This window comes from Protopterus annectens, chromosome 8.part0, assembly GCF_019279795.1.
Source record: "Protopterus annectens isolate FY-2018-M chromosome 8.part0, PAN1.0, whole genome shotgun sequence".
NCBI lineage: Eukaryota > Metazoa > Chordata > Ceratodontiformes > Protopteridae > Protopterus > Protopterus annectens.
In genome coordinates, this window is record NC_056741.1 from 279,245,913 (window position 1) to 279,262,826 (window position 16,914).

Sequence of the window (16,914 nt, forward strand, 5' to 3'; positions counted from 1 at the left end):
GCCTTTTGGGCAGAAACCTTTGTGTCATATTTGTTTTTTGCTGGATGTGCCATTTTCTAAAAATCTGCTGTGAATTAGCAATCCTTGCGAATGCCAGTGTGTGAGGCTAGTCTTTCCCACACTAACAATTTTAGAATCTTACCAGTTTACCTCAGCAGAGCTGTTTAGTCAGTCCAGATTAGGCTGCTTGAAGAGGCTATAAAGGCCATCCCATTCTCTGAAGAGATATGGAAGTGCTGCTTTTTCCTGTTTTTGATCTCCAACAAACACTCTTTCCATTCTCTGTCTCTGTGACTTCATCCACTGTATTTATGTCTATTTTCAAGTGGCCACTTTAAACTAGTGTAACCGTGATCTAATGGTGAACATAGTACAGCTGTGTAAATAAATTTTCTGTAACAGTAGTTCTTCAAATAAATCACTGTTGAAATTCTAACATCCTCCCTCCCTTCTCCCCACATTTCTTGTGCTTTCTTTGTTGCTGATCTACCCATGTATATTCCTTTCTAGTTTTTTGCTAGAGCGGCATTACCCTTTGCCTTTTTTCCTAGCGCATAACTAATTTTATTTGAACTAAAGCCTCCTTTTCCTGTTAGGCATGAAAGCTCTGAATGTTGGCACCTGTGCATATATTTTTGTACTAGCGTATAATGTAGAATATAAACTTCAGACTCTCCACGTTTTAAAATAAAATTTGACGATTTATTAAAGACTGAGGTAAGCGCTTTCGCGTATCTCCAGATACGCTTCTTCAGACCATATACAACATAATAAATTCAGGGTTTATATAGCAAAAACTAACTCAGCATTCAGTCAATTAGTCAATCAATTATGCAATTATACTATTAAATTCATTAAAATTTAAAGCAACATTAAAAACAGACTTTAAACTACTAGTAATACAATTTTGACTCTGCGCTAAAACCGCACTATCTAAGCTAACATTTCATTCATCAGTATTTTATACTCATTGATAAATAAGCAGATAAATGAAAAAATAAATAAATAAATATTTAGAATAAGCTGCACTCAGTGTAATTTATCTTATATGCAAAGTTCTGAAAATAACAGAACTCTACTTGGAACCTATGAAGAACCATATTACAATGTATTTTTCTAATTTATAAAATTCTTAAAATAAAAGCATAACTACCATATTTAATACAATTATAGTGATGCAATATGTAAATGTGAAACTATGTAAATATATATATATATATATACAATTAATGAATTTTCAAAATTGTAAGTTATATATAGCAAACACTAATTCCATAAATAAAGATTTAACTTTTATATATATATATGTATAAATATAAATATAATAAAAACTTTAAAAACCTTGGTTGTAATAAGCATTAAATGCATAAATTTAAAATAAAATATAGATACTTATTTATAAATTTAATTTATAAATCTTGAAAATGAGTATATCAAATTAAACAACTTAGTCAGCCTTATGAAATAATTATTCTAATAAATGACTCATTAAAAAATACTTATTAAATAAATGGACAGAAAACTCATGTGCTTAGATTTTATACATCATAAACAATTGCAAAACAAAGGCAAGTTAATATTATAAAAGATAATAGTCATAAATAGCTATCTACGTGTATTAAGATAAGACCTTATAGTAACATAATTATTTAGACCTGGAGAATGGTGACCTTTAAGTCTAAAAATCCATTTCAATTCATTTAATTCTATTGAATTTATGTAGTCACCACCTCTGGCATTTCGTTCCACTGTCTGTAGAACCCTAAACACAAAGGAATGTGATGGATTAGCCAAAATATGCTTTGCAAGGGCATTTAGTTCATTTTTATTTTTAATATCATACTGATGATTGTAAATTCTACTTTTCAATTTCCTTTTAGTAAGGCCTATATAAAAAGCGGAACAATGTTCGCAGGTAGCTAAATATATTAAGCCAGAGGTGTCACAGGTGGCGCTAAATCTTGTTTAAATACATAGGGTAGTTCTGGATGTGCAAATTCCTGTATCTTAGTGATATATTTACAATAATTGCAATGTTGACAGGGGTAGGTACCTAATAGATGCCTTGGTCCTAATTGAACTTTATTACTTAAATCAGTTCTATCGCATAATATACTTTTCAAATTTTTATTATTCCTGTATATTATGTGTGGACTTTTGCCTACCAACTTTGATGTAGGCTCATCTGTCAATAAAACTTTCCAATTATTAGTTAGTATTTTCTTAATACTCTGAAAATCATTAGAGTACGTTGTCATGAAAGCTATCTTTTCATACTTGCTGTTAACATCTTTATTAAAAAAGTGAAGTGAGGGTGTTTGCATTTAGGGGGAGCCTATACCTACAGCAATCTGGTGTGGCTATGGGCACCCCCTGTGCAAACACATATGCCAATTTAGTCATGCATCAGTGGGAAAAAGAACATATTTTTCAGCATCATTCATTCACTAAGATTTTAGTTTATAAACGTTTTGTTGACGATATTTTAATTGTATGGGATGGCTCTCTAGAAGAATTCATTTTGTTTAAAGAATATTTGGAAACTACAACTAATTTCCTCAAATTTACTATTGAAGCATCATATATATCTGTGAATTTTTTAGATGTCAGCTTAGACATTAGAGAAGGGAGACTGACATCAACACTTACAAGAAAAAATGTTGGAAAAATACAATTTTAAAATATGATAGTATGCATCCACGCCACATTTTTAAAGGCATTGTAAAGAGCCAATTCATTAGATTGAGTAGAATATGTGTTGACAAACAGGATTTACTAAATGAGGCAGATAATATGATGAAAATGTTTTTAGATAGAGGTTATGAATATAATTTAGTAGTGAATATTATGAATAATGTTCTGCATAAAAATAACACTATCCACAGAAATAAAGCATAATAGTCCCTCACTTCACATTTTTAATAAAGATGTTAACAGCAAGTATGAAAAGATAGCTTTCATGACATCGTACTCTAATGATTTTCAGAGTATTAAGAAAATACTAACTAATAATTGGAAAGTTTTATTGACAGATGAGCCTACATCAAAGTTGGTAGGCAAAAGTCCACACATAATATACAGGAATAATAAACATTTGAAAAGTATATTATGCGATAGAACTGATTTAAGTAATAAAGTTCAATTAGGACCAAGGCATCTATTAGGTACCTACCCCTGTCAACATTGCAATTATTGTAAATATATCACTAAGATACAGGAATTTGCACATCCAGAACTACCCTATGTATTTAAACCAAGATTTAGAGCCACCTGTGACACCTCTGGCTTAATATATTTAGCTACCTGCGAACATTGTTCCGCTTTTTATATAGGCCTTACTAAAAGGAAATTGAAAAGTAGAATTTACAATCATCAGTATGATATTAAAAACAAAAATGAACTAAATGCCCTTGCAAAGCATATTTTGGCTAATCCATCACATTCCTTTGTGTTTAGGGTTCTACAGACAGTGGAACGAAATGCCAGAGGTGGTGACTACATAAATTCAATAGAATTAAATGAATTGAAATGGATTTTTAGACTTAAAGGTCACCATTCTCCAGGTCTAAATAATTATGTTACTATAAGGTCTTTTCTTAATACACGTAGATAGCTATTTATGACTATTATCTTTTATAATATTAACTTGCCTTTGTTTTGCAATTGTTTATGATGTATAATATCTATGCACATGAGTTTTCTGTCCATTTATTTAATAAGTATTTTTTAATGAGTCGTTTATTAGAATAATTATTTCATAAGGCTTACTAAGTTGTTTAATTTGATATACTCATTTTCAAGATTTATAAATTAAATTTATAAATAAGTATCTATATTTTATTTTAGATTTATGCATTTAATGCTTATTACAACCAAGGTTTTTAAAGTTTTTATTATATTTATATGTATACATATATATATAAAAGTTAAATCTTTATTTATGGAATTAGTGTTTGCTATATATAACTTACAATTTTGAAAATTCATTAATTGTGTATATATATTTACATAGTTTCACATTTACATATTGCATCACTATAATTGTATTAAATATGGTAGTTATGCTTTTATTTTTAGAATTTTATAAATTAGAAAAATACATTGTAATATGGTTCTTCATAGGTTCCAAGTAGAGTTCTGTTATTTTCAGAACTTTGCATATAAGATAAATTACACTGAGTGCAGCTTATTCTAAATATTTATTTATTTATTTATTCATTTATCTGCTTATTTATCAATGAGTATAAAATACTGATGAATGAATTGTTAGCTTAGATAGTGCGTTCTTTAGCGCAGAGTCAAAATTGTATTACTAGTAGTTTAAAGTCTGTTTTTAATGTTGCTTTAAATTTTAATGAATTTAATAGTATAATTGCATAATTGATTGACTAATTGATTGAATGATGAGTTAGTTTTTGCTATATAAACCCTGAATTTATTATGTTGTATATGGTCTGAAGAAGCGTATCTGGAGATACGCGAAAGCGCTTACCTCAGTCTTTAATAAATCGTCAAATTTTATTTTAAAACGTGGAGAGTCTGAAGTTTTATACACTTTTTCGTTTAACTTGAGACTCTTTAGCTGCTGTGATTCGTCTGTTTATTTATTTTTGTACTAGCACACACTTCTGCCTCCTCAGATGTACAATACTGCCTCCTCAGATGTGCAATACTGGTGGAAAGCAGCCAAAATCTTTGGTACTGGCCAGACATCTTGATAATCCCATATAGCTTAGGCTACTGCAGCAGGTATCTGTTCAAATATCTGTGTTAGGTAAGTTCACTTACACAACTGTACTTTCTACCTTGAGGCGCTGTATTTGGAGTAGAATGTTTGTTTGAGGGACTTGGTGCAACTAATTAATAATGTTTCAGTTAACAATTTATTTAAACATTTGCAGTGATTCAGGCCATTTCCCGTATTAATTTGGCAGTGAAGAATGGTGCGGCTGATCAAACAGTCAAAGAACTGATGAACCCAGAGGCACAACTTCCTGATGTTTATCCTTTTGCTGCAGAACTGTACCAGAAAGAGTTATTACTGATACAGAGGCAAAATTCACAGGTGGGTGTCAGCCATGGGTGGCATTAATTATGTACAAAGTTGCAGAAGTCATAATGTCCTCCTCTTTTTAAAGGTGTGATAGGCTACATGGATGTAGGTAGGCATACTTTGTGTGTTCAACAGAGCACATATTTTCTGAGCTTTTGTCATAAACTATGGCTTGTATGGGTAAGAAAATGTTTACAGTAGTCTGAGCTAATGCCTATAGTATTTGTATGAATTGCTTATGAGGTATGATTGCTCAAAGTACACATTTTTTCATTTAAACATATAGAGTTAGTATTTAGGGATTTTATATTTTATGAGATTTTGGCTGAGTATGACATTAAGGTTATGCGAGCAGAGAATTAGCATTTCTGGCTACACTCCTGATAGTCCATAGTAAGTCATCTGTTTTATTCTTAATGTATATTTTGTTCATTCTGTTTATAGGAACATGATGGTTATTTTTGTAATGCGTCCTGGTTATTTTTGTAATGTGTCCTGGCATAGAGGATGTGTATCTAAATGTGTTTGTGTGATAAAAACAAAACTTTGATAGGATACCATATTAGTTATTAAACTGACTTGACAAAATAACTTAAGTACAGTGCATGTAGAAGTTATTTGTATTTTGCGAAAACATTAAAGGTAATATGAAGATACTATGGCCTAAGGGCAGGAATGCCAACAGATTCTGTAATGAAAGTGATAATGTACTTAACAGATCATGGTAGGAATCCAGATGTGATAGGATTACTTGCCAGTGACAAATGTTTGAATCTGATTACTCAGAAACCAGTGGGTACAGATGAGCTGATAAAAACAGTATTGCTCAAGGAAGTGGAAGTTCACACTTTTAACAGGGAAGTGGCTGTTGGCTCATATGTGGGCAGGGATGGATCTGACAATTGTCCTGGGTTGTTTTGTCTTCAACATATTTTATGTACCTATTTTAAGGTTTCTGTGCAGGTTTTTGTGTGTATGTATGTATGTGTATATGTATGTATGTATATATATATATATATATATATATATATATATATATATATATATATATACACACACACACACACACACACATCGTGGTGTATATATATGTGTGTGTGTGTGTGTGTATATATATATATATATATATATATATATATATATATATATATATATGTGTGTGTGTGTGTGTGTATATGTATATATATATATATATATATATATATATATATATATATATATATATATATATTTATCTGAAATAAAAAGCTGCTGTAGTAATCTCCAAACGAAAGAAGCATAAAACAAACACTCGAGACGGCAGAATGATATGCTCCAGAAGACTGGTTAAAGTCAAAATTAACGTTTGTATAAATAACTTATACCAGTTTCAAACGCATAAAAATCTTCAGTTTTCAACGAGTAACCTCCAGGCAACGAAAATATAAACAAAGTATTTATTATAGAGGCAAGCGCTTTCACCGTTTAAGGCTTCATCAGGCCAGTACAAAATTCATTAAAATAATACCTTTAAATGCTTTACAATGCAGTGACATCATTTCCACATTCAATTAATAAAGTGAGCGTGTTCCTACATTTACAGCGCAATCACCATTATTCTCGTAATAAGGCACATATACTTTAAGGCTTTACTATGACATTTCATCATTTTAAAATAAAAAATTAGCCTTCGTAACAAAACACTACATAAAAACACTAAATCCTTCTAAGTCTAATCTATTAAATGTTCCTAATATTAATAACGTTTTCACATAAATACATTCATTCCAAAGACAAACATATATGGAAAATACTAAACGAAAATAATAAAAAAATAATAAAAAAAATAATAAAAAATAATAAATAAAAATAAGAATAAAAATAAAGATATATATACATTACACTACATTAACAGTTTTAAAAATATATTTGTTATATATTACTTTAAATCAATCATACAATAACATTAGACTAAATAATATATGAAACTATATTACATTTAAAATATCTCATTACCTTAGCGGTCTACCTTTTAAAACTGGCTTGATGGATACTGTATCATTTAACCCTGGTGCAATATCAGCTCTAAGCCTAATAATCCACCGACTTTCAAACTCTTCAGTTTTGTTTCTAATGTCTCCCCTCCTAATACTAGGAAAATTCCTTTGCATAACTTGAAACCTAAAAGTGTGGTCTGGGGTATTGCTACTAACATGCTTAGAAAGGGCACTTCTCACCGATTCATTATTAATATCATAGACATATTCTCTAACCTTGTCCCTCAACCTCCTGTCAGTTTTGCCCACCTAGGGATTTCGATAAACTTCGAAAAGTCTGCCTTATCGCCCTCACAGCATATTTCATTCATCGGAGCAGACCTAGATACACGATTAACACTGTTAAAGCTCCTCCAATAAAAGGCCAACCCTCAAACAACAGGTTCTTCTTCTACTACAGAGCAGGAAAGCCCTGCCAAACTGGTATCGAAAGTTTCGGCTCTAATGGCAGCGTCCCTGATCGCAGTTCCTATGGGAAGATTACACATGAGGATCCTCCAATGGCTGCTTTTCGCACAGTGGTCGTTCCAGCAGTTACCCCTAGCACACGAGATTCTGATAAGACTCTTGCAGACGAGACCTCTCATGGTGGGTGTACAGTCAGGATCTCACTATGGGTCGTCCGTGTGTTCTACCCAGTCCGACGGCCACAATAACCATGGACGCTTCTCTGATAGGGTGGGGGGGGGGGCTATTTCAGGGAAGAACAGTCCAAGGGGAATGGTCCAACATGGAGTACAGCCTGCACATAAATGTTCTGGAGCTGAGGGCGGTGTTCCTGGCATTGCAACACTTCCAAGCCCTCTTACCTCTAGGAACAGTGGCAGTTCAGACGGACAAACATGTCTGTGGTCTGGTACATAAACAAGCAAGGGGGAACCAGGTCTTACCCGTTATGCAGAGAGGCCATGAGAATTTGGCAATGGGCAGAGTCCACGGGTTGCTTTCTGATAGCAACGCACATCCCGGGGTCATCCAACGTCATTGCGGACAGGTTGAGCAGAGCCATCCTGTTACCTCACGAGTGGTCCCTCAATCCACAGATGGCGGAAAATATTTTCCGCAGATGAGGCCAGCCTTGCTGCGATCTATTTGCTTCCCCGTTGAATGCAAAATGCAGAAGCTACTTTGCCCTTCTACCCCCTCCGGGGGATGTCGCCAGGGACGCACTGATACACGATTGGCCTCCGGGTCTCCTATATGCATTCCCACCTACCCCCTTGATTTCCAGATTTCTACAGAAAGCCAGGAACCTGGAAAGGACAATAATACTCATAGCCTCATTCTGGCCTCGGCAGATATGGTTCCCCTTTCTTCGAGCCCATCAAACAGAGGAATCGTGGATTCTGGACCCAGTACCAGATCTACTGACCCATTCGTCGGGAGTTCCTCACCCGTCTCTTCAATCCCTCAAACTAGCAGCTTGGCTGCTCCGCTTCCCTGCCTAGCCAGGTCTGATCTACTTTCTCCGGCAGTTCAACACATTCTGGTTGCCTCTCATAAAGCTTACACTACAAAACTCTACAGGAGTAAATGGAAACGCTTTGTATACTGGGCGTCTAGCCAACACTTAGACCCCCTGGTAGCTCCTTTACATAAAGTATTGGAATTTTTATCTATCCTCTTTCATGGAGGAGCCTCTACTTCCACACTAAGAGTACAGTTGGCGGCCATATCGAACTTCCATACTGGTGAGGACGGTTCTCCCATTATGTCTCACAAACTTTGTAAGGCCTTTATGAAAGGAACCTTCCTTCTTCGGCCGCCCGTCAGGAAGCCTTTCTTTCCATGGAGTTTAAATTTGTTACTGTCACAACTCATGTTGCCACCCTTCGAACCTGCTTCGTCCTGCCTCCTAAAGTTCTTATCGTGGAAGACACTTTTTCTCGTAGCTGTTACTTCAGCTCGAAGAGTATCAGAGCTGCAAGCATTATCGGTCAGACCACCTTACTTGATTTTCCACCCAGATAGAGTCTCTTTGCGTACAAATCCATCTTTCCTTCCAAAGGTATGTTCCGTCACAAATATTAACCAATCTATATAACTCCCTACCTTCTTCAAGAACCATACTAACAAGTTGGAGTATATGCTGCACAAGTTGGATGTTCACAGGCAGTTAAGATTTTATTTGGATAGGACTAAAAAGTTACAGAGAAGACAGATCAGCTCTTTGTCGCGTTTGCAGACAATAAAAAGGGCATGGCAATTACAAAACGTACATTATCTAAATGGCTTGCTGATTGTATAGCCTTTGTATACTCTAAGTCGAATCAGTCCTTACCTGCAAACCTAAGGCCCATTCTACCAGATCCGTTTCCACTTCCTTGGCTCATGCAGCTCGTTTGCCTTTGGACACGATTTGTGCAGCAGCCACGTGGTCTAAGCCACATACTTTCATCACTCATTATAGTGTTGACAAAGCCTCCAAAGACGGGACATCTTTTTGGTTCCACTGTGCTTAGGAACGTTCTTCCATGAGTCACCGTGACGGAGCTAGGGACGCTACCCGTGTGTAGAACAACGGCGAGATTGAACACTCTCACATAAAGAAGTTATGTCCTTACCATAACGTTCCATGTGGAGTGTTCATCTCGCTGTTCTACATCCCCACGTGTTTTGGAAGAACGGGTAGGACTAGACTCTGATTGAAAGGTCTTAACCCCTTCCGGGGTGTATGGTTCTGTGTCTCATGGGGTATATGCTACTACCCTTAGTTATTTTGCTATCGTGAGAGAGTGTCTCTGGATGTCTGAGAGTGTGTAGTTCTTGCACCTGAGGTATTGGTTTATCGGTCTGGTTTGTTTGCAAACTAGATCTGAGTAGTGGCAGGAAGGATTGTGGGATATAGTCTGGTCTCGAGCTTCTCTGAGATGCAGAGCTTTACGATGCGGCCGACTCGGAGCCGAGGATTGGCTCCGAACCCGTGTGTAAGAACAAAGGTGAGATGAACACTCCACATGGAACGTTATGGTAAGGACATAACTTCTTTTTTTGTTCATTCTGTTTATAGGAACATGATGGTTATTTTTGTAATGTATCCTGGCATAGAGGATGTGTATCAAAATGTGTTTGTGTGATAAAAACAAAACTTTGATAGGATACCATATTAGTTATTAAACTGACTTGACAAAATAACTTAAGTACAGTGCATGTAGAAGTTATTTGTATTTTGCGAAAACATTAAAGGTAATATGCAGATACTATGGCCTAAGGGCAGGAATGCCAAACAGATTCTGTAATGAAAGTGATAATGCACTTAACAGATCATGGAAGGAATCCAGATGTGATAGGATTACTTGCCAGCGACAAATGTTTGAATCTGATTACTCAGAAACTAGTGGGTACAGATGAGCTGATAAAAACAGTATTGCTCAAGGAAGTGGAAGTTCACACTTTTAACAGGGAAGTGGCTGTTGGCTCATATGTGGGGCAGGGATGGAATTGACAGTTGTCCTGGGTTGTTTTGTCTTCAACATATTTTATGTACCTATTTTAAGGTTTCTGTGCAGGTTTTTGTGTGTATGTATGTATGTATGTGTATATGTATGTAGATATATATATATATATATATATATACATATATATATATATATATACATATATATATATATACATACATATATATATATATATATATATATATGTATGTATATATATATATATGTATGTATGTATATATATATATATATATGTATGTATATATATATATATGTATGTATGTATATATGTATGTATATATATATATATATATATATGTATATATATATATATATATATATATATATATATATATATGTATATATGTATACACACACACACATGTACACACACACGTGTGTATATATATGTGTGTGTATGTGTGTGTATGTATATATATATATATATATATATATATATATATATATATATATATATATAAAATACACACACATACATATATAAAATGAAACTGTGTAAGAAACTTCTTCGTGTGGAAGGTTTTCAGTTTATATATACTGTATCTAGTTAATCGCTGTATATTAATAAGATCAAATAATGGTAGTAGAAGTAGAGAACTTAAACTCATCCTAAGTCCAAAAAAAAAAAAAATTAAAAAAAAAAAAAAAAATATATATATATATATGTGTGTGTGTGTGCATATATATATATATATATATATATATATATATATATATATATATATATATATATATATATATAGTTTGAAATATTATACAGAATTACTAAGTATTCAAAAATAATCCAAGCAGGCTAGACAGCCTGTTTCCATTCGAAAATCCTTTATTAAGCACACAGACAAGCGATCCAAGTAAAACAAAAAATAACAATGATAGTTTCATCACAAACTTTCTAGCTATATGTATACTTTTTATCAGGTATGGGAGTGGTTTCATTATTAATTTTGTTTAAAGTACATAATGGTCTCATTATTAATTTTATTTGAAGTACATAAGGGTTATGTTATGATAGCTGGTAAGCACAGTTACTAAGTAGGGCAGGACCAGCTCAGATGTCACACTGATTGGGGAAGGGATGTGAATTTAACATGTATACCAATACACTGTGTTTTACAACATAATAAATCACTCCTATACTATATATATATATATATATATATATATATATATATATATATATATATATATATATATATATAGTTAGAAAGTTTGTGATGAAACTATTATTCTGTTATTTTTGTTTTACTTAGATTGCTTGTCTGTGTGCTTAATAAAGGATTTTGTGTCTGGAAACAGACTCTTTACCCTTCTTGGATTACTTTTCAATACTTAGTAATTCTGTATAATATTTCAAATTACATTTGTATTATTTTTTTTTACTTGAGACGAGTTTAAGTTCGCTACTTCTACTCTCATTATACGATCTTATTAATATACACTGATTAACTAGATATATATAAATTGAAAATCTTCCATACAGAGAAGCATCTTACACTTATGTTTTTGGACCCACTATACTTTGTTTAGTGGGTTGTTTGAGAATTTGGGGATACCATGGAGATTACTTGTTTTTCATGTGTATGTAATGCATGCACACATGGATTCCTCCTGCATGAGTAGCATAAATGGAACATTGTAAACAAAGTGCCTTCCTTCAGTTTTTCTTTTATCGTCTACATATTTCATAAGGATGCCTTTTGATATTCTCACATACATGTAGCTGCAGTATTGTATTGTGTTAAAGTATTTGGATAACGTGTTCACTTCTCTCTTATTTGGTGCTTTCTTATTTGTTTATCACGAGCAGATTGATGCAGCCTTTAACCACTTTAGTTGTCATTACTGCCATCTAAAGCCATTGTAAAATAGGGTGTACCATTGTCAAAACACTATATAGGTGGCAGTAATGGAAAATCAAGGGGGCAAAGAAAATCTGCTTCCTGCTGCCCACAATATATATAAAAGAGGCACCAAATACATAAAAGTAAGACAGATGTTAACAGAGATTTAAAATTAATGCTGTGGTACTACAGGTCTTGGATAAGTTAAGTAAGCATGTTATCAGGTTTATAGGTAGTGAAAAAAACGTTCTAACTAGCAAACCAAAATAAGGTAATTTAGTATTATAGTGAGAAAGTGATTGGCAATGGAAACTAAGACAGTTTCCATTTTCCCAAAGGCTTTTAAATGAGCATTTCCAGTTGGAGACATTTTAAGAAGTGCTAAAGAACTTATATTTTAAACAATAAAATAGCAACTATGTTGTAATGTTTAGCTCTCTTATTTCATCCCACTTGCTTCTCCTAGGTGTCTCTTCTTTTCTCTTTTTCCATTTTTCCTTTATTTCTTTGCTTATTAATGTCTTCTTCCCTTTGCTATTTTCACACTGTTGCAGGACACTGCATGCTCACTTCTATAACTAAGCTAAAATTCAAGACTCTCTCTATGATACGCCATCCTTTCTGTAAACAACACACACATAAGATGCTTGACAACTGCTGATACATCCTGAGTTCTTAGTTCAGACACGGGTAGATTTCAGTAGGGAACTCTGAGTGTACCACTGTGATGCTGTTTAGGACCACTGTATTATTCACTTTAGGCTTGTAGTGGATTGCTTTCCTACTTGTCTGTTGTCTTATCATAGTACTGAGAGTGCAGTGTCCTGCTACAGAGTCTGTACTTACAACCTTAACCAATATTTATTAAATGCTCACTGGCCTTTTCTCCTTCAGCTAATTGGTTATACTCTTACTGCTGCTCTCTTAGCCAAATTTAGTTTGTTCCAATCCTGGCTGCAAACTTTCCTGCACTGTTTGTTTGCTGTGAAACTGTCTGAAAACTCACTTGTAGATTCATATCCCTTGTGCTAAAGCATGTGTTAGAATAATATTTTTGTTATATAAAATTGTTCCACTGACAGCATAACAAATAAAGACTCCTCCTGCTGGTGTTGGAGCTGTTCCTTGTTGTTCTCCTATCCAACCCCCCAATTCCCCAGTGACGTCTCATGATATTACATGTTCTCACCCCAGAACTCCACCTTCTTCCCACCCCTCTTAAAGGCGTTCACAATAAATATAGACATACACTGGGCCAGGAATACACACACAATTCCTAAATCATCTGTCTGCATTTAAGCACTTTAACTTTCTTTCCTTTCTTATATTTACTAAGTAACCACTGTCATCACAACTTACACTATCCACCTCACTTGTCTGTCAACTTCTACAGCTCCTATATTCATACCATGTGTTCTAGTTTCTCTTTCTCTAACATCTGTCTCTACAAAGCTACGCATGCTTCTCTTAAATATTACTGCATCCTTACTCTTCATGTTGTAGCACCTTATAACTTACCATACACCACTCAGTATTGTACACGTTTCATCCACTATCTGCACCACCTCTAACCATTCAAATCCCCCCATTTCACCCCTAATTGCTTCCAGTATATACAAAGACTCGCCCAATCTTTATTTCAAAGTATTAAACCCTCACACCTACCACACTAAAATAATAGTAAATGCTCCAGTTTAGTCAAAACAAGCTTACCAAATGTATCAATTTTTCTCTTTCCCCACTTTTTGGGGATATTCATCCCAACCCCAGCCACTCCTCCCATCCTAACTCTCCAGTGGCCTCCAAAACTCATCCCAAGCTAAATCCTACCCCTACTTAGCCCACTCATCTTGTTCCAAAACGGACTACACCACCATCTGGTTCCTAATACGTTGTCGAATTCTTCAAACTTCGAACCTGAGAACATTGAACTCAGATGTTCGAAGTTTGAAGAATTCGAACAGAAAAAAAATAAATAAATAAAAAACCTAAAACCTACCTAACTGTTGCAAGCAGGGGGGCAAGCCCCCCTCCACCCCCTGCTCTTTAAATATACCAATTGAGATTGCAATACAGTACGGAAAGGTAATTCCCTTTACCGCACTGTAGATCTTGCAGTTGGTATATTTAAAGAGTGTGGGGGTGCATGGGAGCTTTCCCCCCTGCTTGCAAGACTTTATTGTTTGTTTGTTTTTTTTTTTTAGCATTATCGAAGTTCTGACACTTTGAACATAAGGGTTCAACCTTATGGTGTTCCAAATTTCAGAACTTCGATAACTGAAAAGGAACCCACACCATCACCAAAACCATCAAAAACTAACCCACTTATCTGAAACTTACCCATACAGTTTAAATTAATTTCCTTAAATACTCGTAGCATCTGTAATAAAATTTCAGAACTCCATGCTTGGATCTCCCACAATACACCAGATATTCTTGCCATTACTAAAGCATGGCTAAAACCCCATATACTTGACTCTGAAGTTTCAGTCCCGGATTATAGTATCAGGGCTGACAGAACTAAAAAAAAAAATTGTGGTGGAGTACCTTTACTATACCATGACTACCTTGAAATTCTACCCTGCGATAAACCTTTTCCCAAAATCCATAACGCTGAATTCCTCTGCCTTCTTAAACTAAATAACCATAAGCAATTTTGTATAATAGTACTCTATATTCCCACATGTAATAATGCTACTGCCCTAGAATACATGCTAAACTGGCTCTCGCATACAATTGCTAATGAAGAGGTAATCCTAGGTGACATTTATTTCGACTGGCAGATGATCTCCACAAAATATCCGTCAACTAGCTTATGTGGATTGTGATTTATTGTGGATTGATAGCTTATGTGGATTGATTATTGTGGAGCACCCATGTGGATTGATTCAACTCATATCCTCCCCCACATGTTATAACTATCCCAAAAAACTGTAGCTCAGTTCTCTACTGGATATTGGTGTCTGACTCCACTAAGTATGTCTCCAGTAGCACCCTGTATGATTCCCTCAGTGATCACCACCCTGTATATGCAAATAGACTTGGTACCCATCATGCCATACAACATTTACTTAGAACTTCCCATAGCCGTACTAATTTTAACCCTGATACATTTAGCAGAACTCTAAGCTCCTTTAAGTAGTCTTTCCTGAAAAATATTCCCACTCATCAAAGCTGTACACAACTTTCCTGAAACTCCTCAGCCTGGCTCCAACTAGAACAAAAAGAATAACCATACTCCTCGGTTATCCATTCAAAGTAAGCACCAAATGTATAAAAGGGCTTCAAAGGAATGGTTAAAATATCAATCTCTGCAAAACCTGCAACACTTTTAAAGAAGTATATAACCATACTAAATGACAGATTATCCTAGACAAGAAAATCCTACTCCAGTAACCTCTTACTAAATTATTCTCCTAACCCAAAAAATTCTGGTCCTCTATTAATATACTCCACCCTGGAACATCCACCACTCTAAATTCTGCCCCATAGCACTCCCTTTGAAACAGCTGCTCAATTTAATACTTGTTTTATAGAATGCATTAAATGCCTTACTAAAGAATTTTCCTCCCAACAGTCCTGACATGCCATCTTCTCAGACTGCTAACACCCCACCATTGCACCCTAAAACCCATCCCGAACTCTTGCATGAAATTGTTAATTCTTAAACTGAAACCCTCTTCTCCTTTAGTAAATAAATCTCCCAACAGAATATCTGAAGCTGGCATGCCAGTTCCATAGCTTATCCTGTCTGTTATAATTAACAGATCTATCAAAGAATCATACATTCATTCTTTATGGACAAAATTCTTCATCCTCCCATATAAAGGAGGAATCTCAGTTGGTGTAACGAATTTCAGACCTATTGCCATATTATCCCCTTTGTTAGAAATTCTAGAAAAGTGCATTCACAAGTGACTTATTCAACATATTCTTTAGGAAATGATCCTGACCCTCCCAGAGCACTATTATGGCCTTATTAGCTTTCGAGGTAATATTAACAAAACCACAGATGAAGGCAAACTTTTTCCTCTGTATTCCTTGATTTCTCTAAAGCTTTTGATCTAGTCTCTGATGGTCTTCCCTACTTATCCAATGGCTTCCCACTTTTTCTCCCTTCCTGTCAGTACTGGTGTGCTACAGAGCTCCATTCTCTGCAGTCTACTTTTTAATACATTCTCTAACAGTTTACATAAATTCTCACAGCAAGCTTCCCTCATAAAATGCACCAGTGTGATCCAAATATGCATTTCCAACAACCTAATACATCTTGCGAGAATTACTCAAGAAGCCTTTTGCTCTTGTTGAAAGTTGGCTACAGGATAATCACGTGCTGCTAAATCCACCCCCCCCCCAAAAAAAAAAAAAAAAAAAACTTTATAGTTTCTTCCTTATATAGTACCATGTTTGAAATTACCCTGTATGCAAAACTACTTGGCATGACAATTGATGACCATCTTAAATTCGGTTTACATATCCCCAACACTATCAAAAAAAACCCCATCAATCAAACTTCGGGATCTGTT

At 34.7% G+C, this 16,914-nt stretch overlaps 1 protein-coding gene across 1 annotated transcript in view; it reads left to right on the forward strand.

The window, feature by feature from the left end:
- The window catches only part of IQGAP3 (IQ motif containing GTPase activating protein 3), a 2,364,408-nt gene that overhangs the window by 342,678 nt on the left and 2,004,816 nt on the right, over window positions 1-16,914 (forward strand). Inside the window, exon 12 of the mRNA XM_044079778.1 lies at window positions 4,902-5,065. Within this exon, the coding sequence (XP_043935713.1) occupies window positions 4,902-5,065 (164 nt within the window). The remainder of the gene's footprint in view (window positions 1-4,901; window positions 5,066-16,914) is intronic.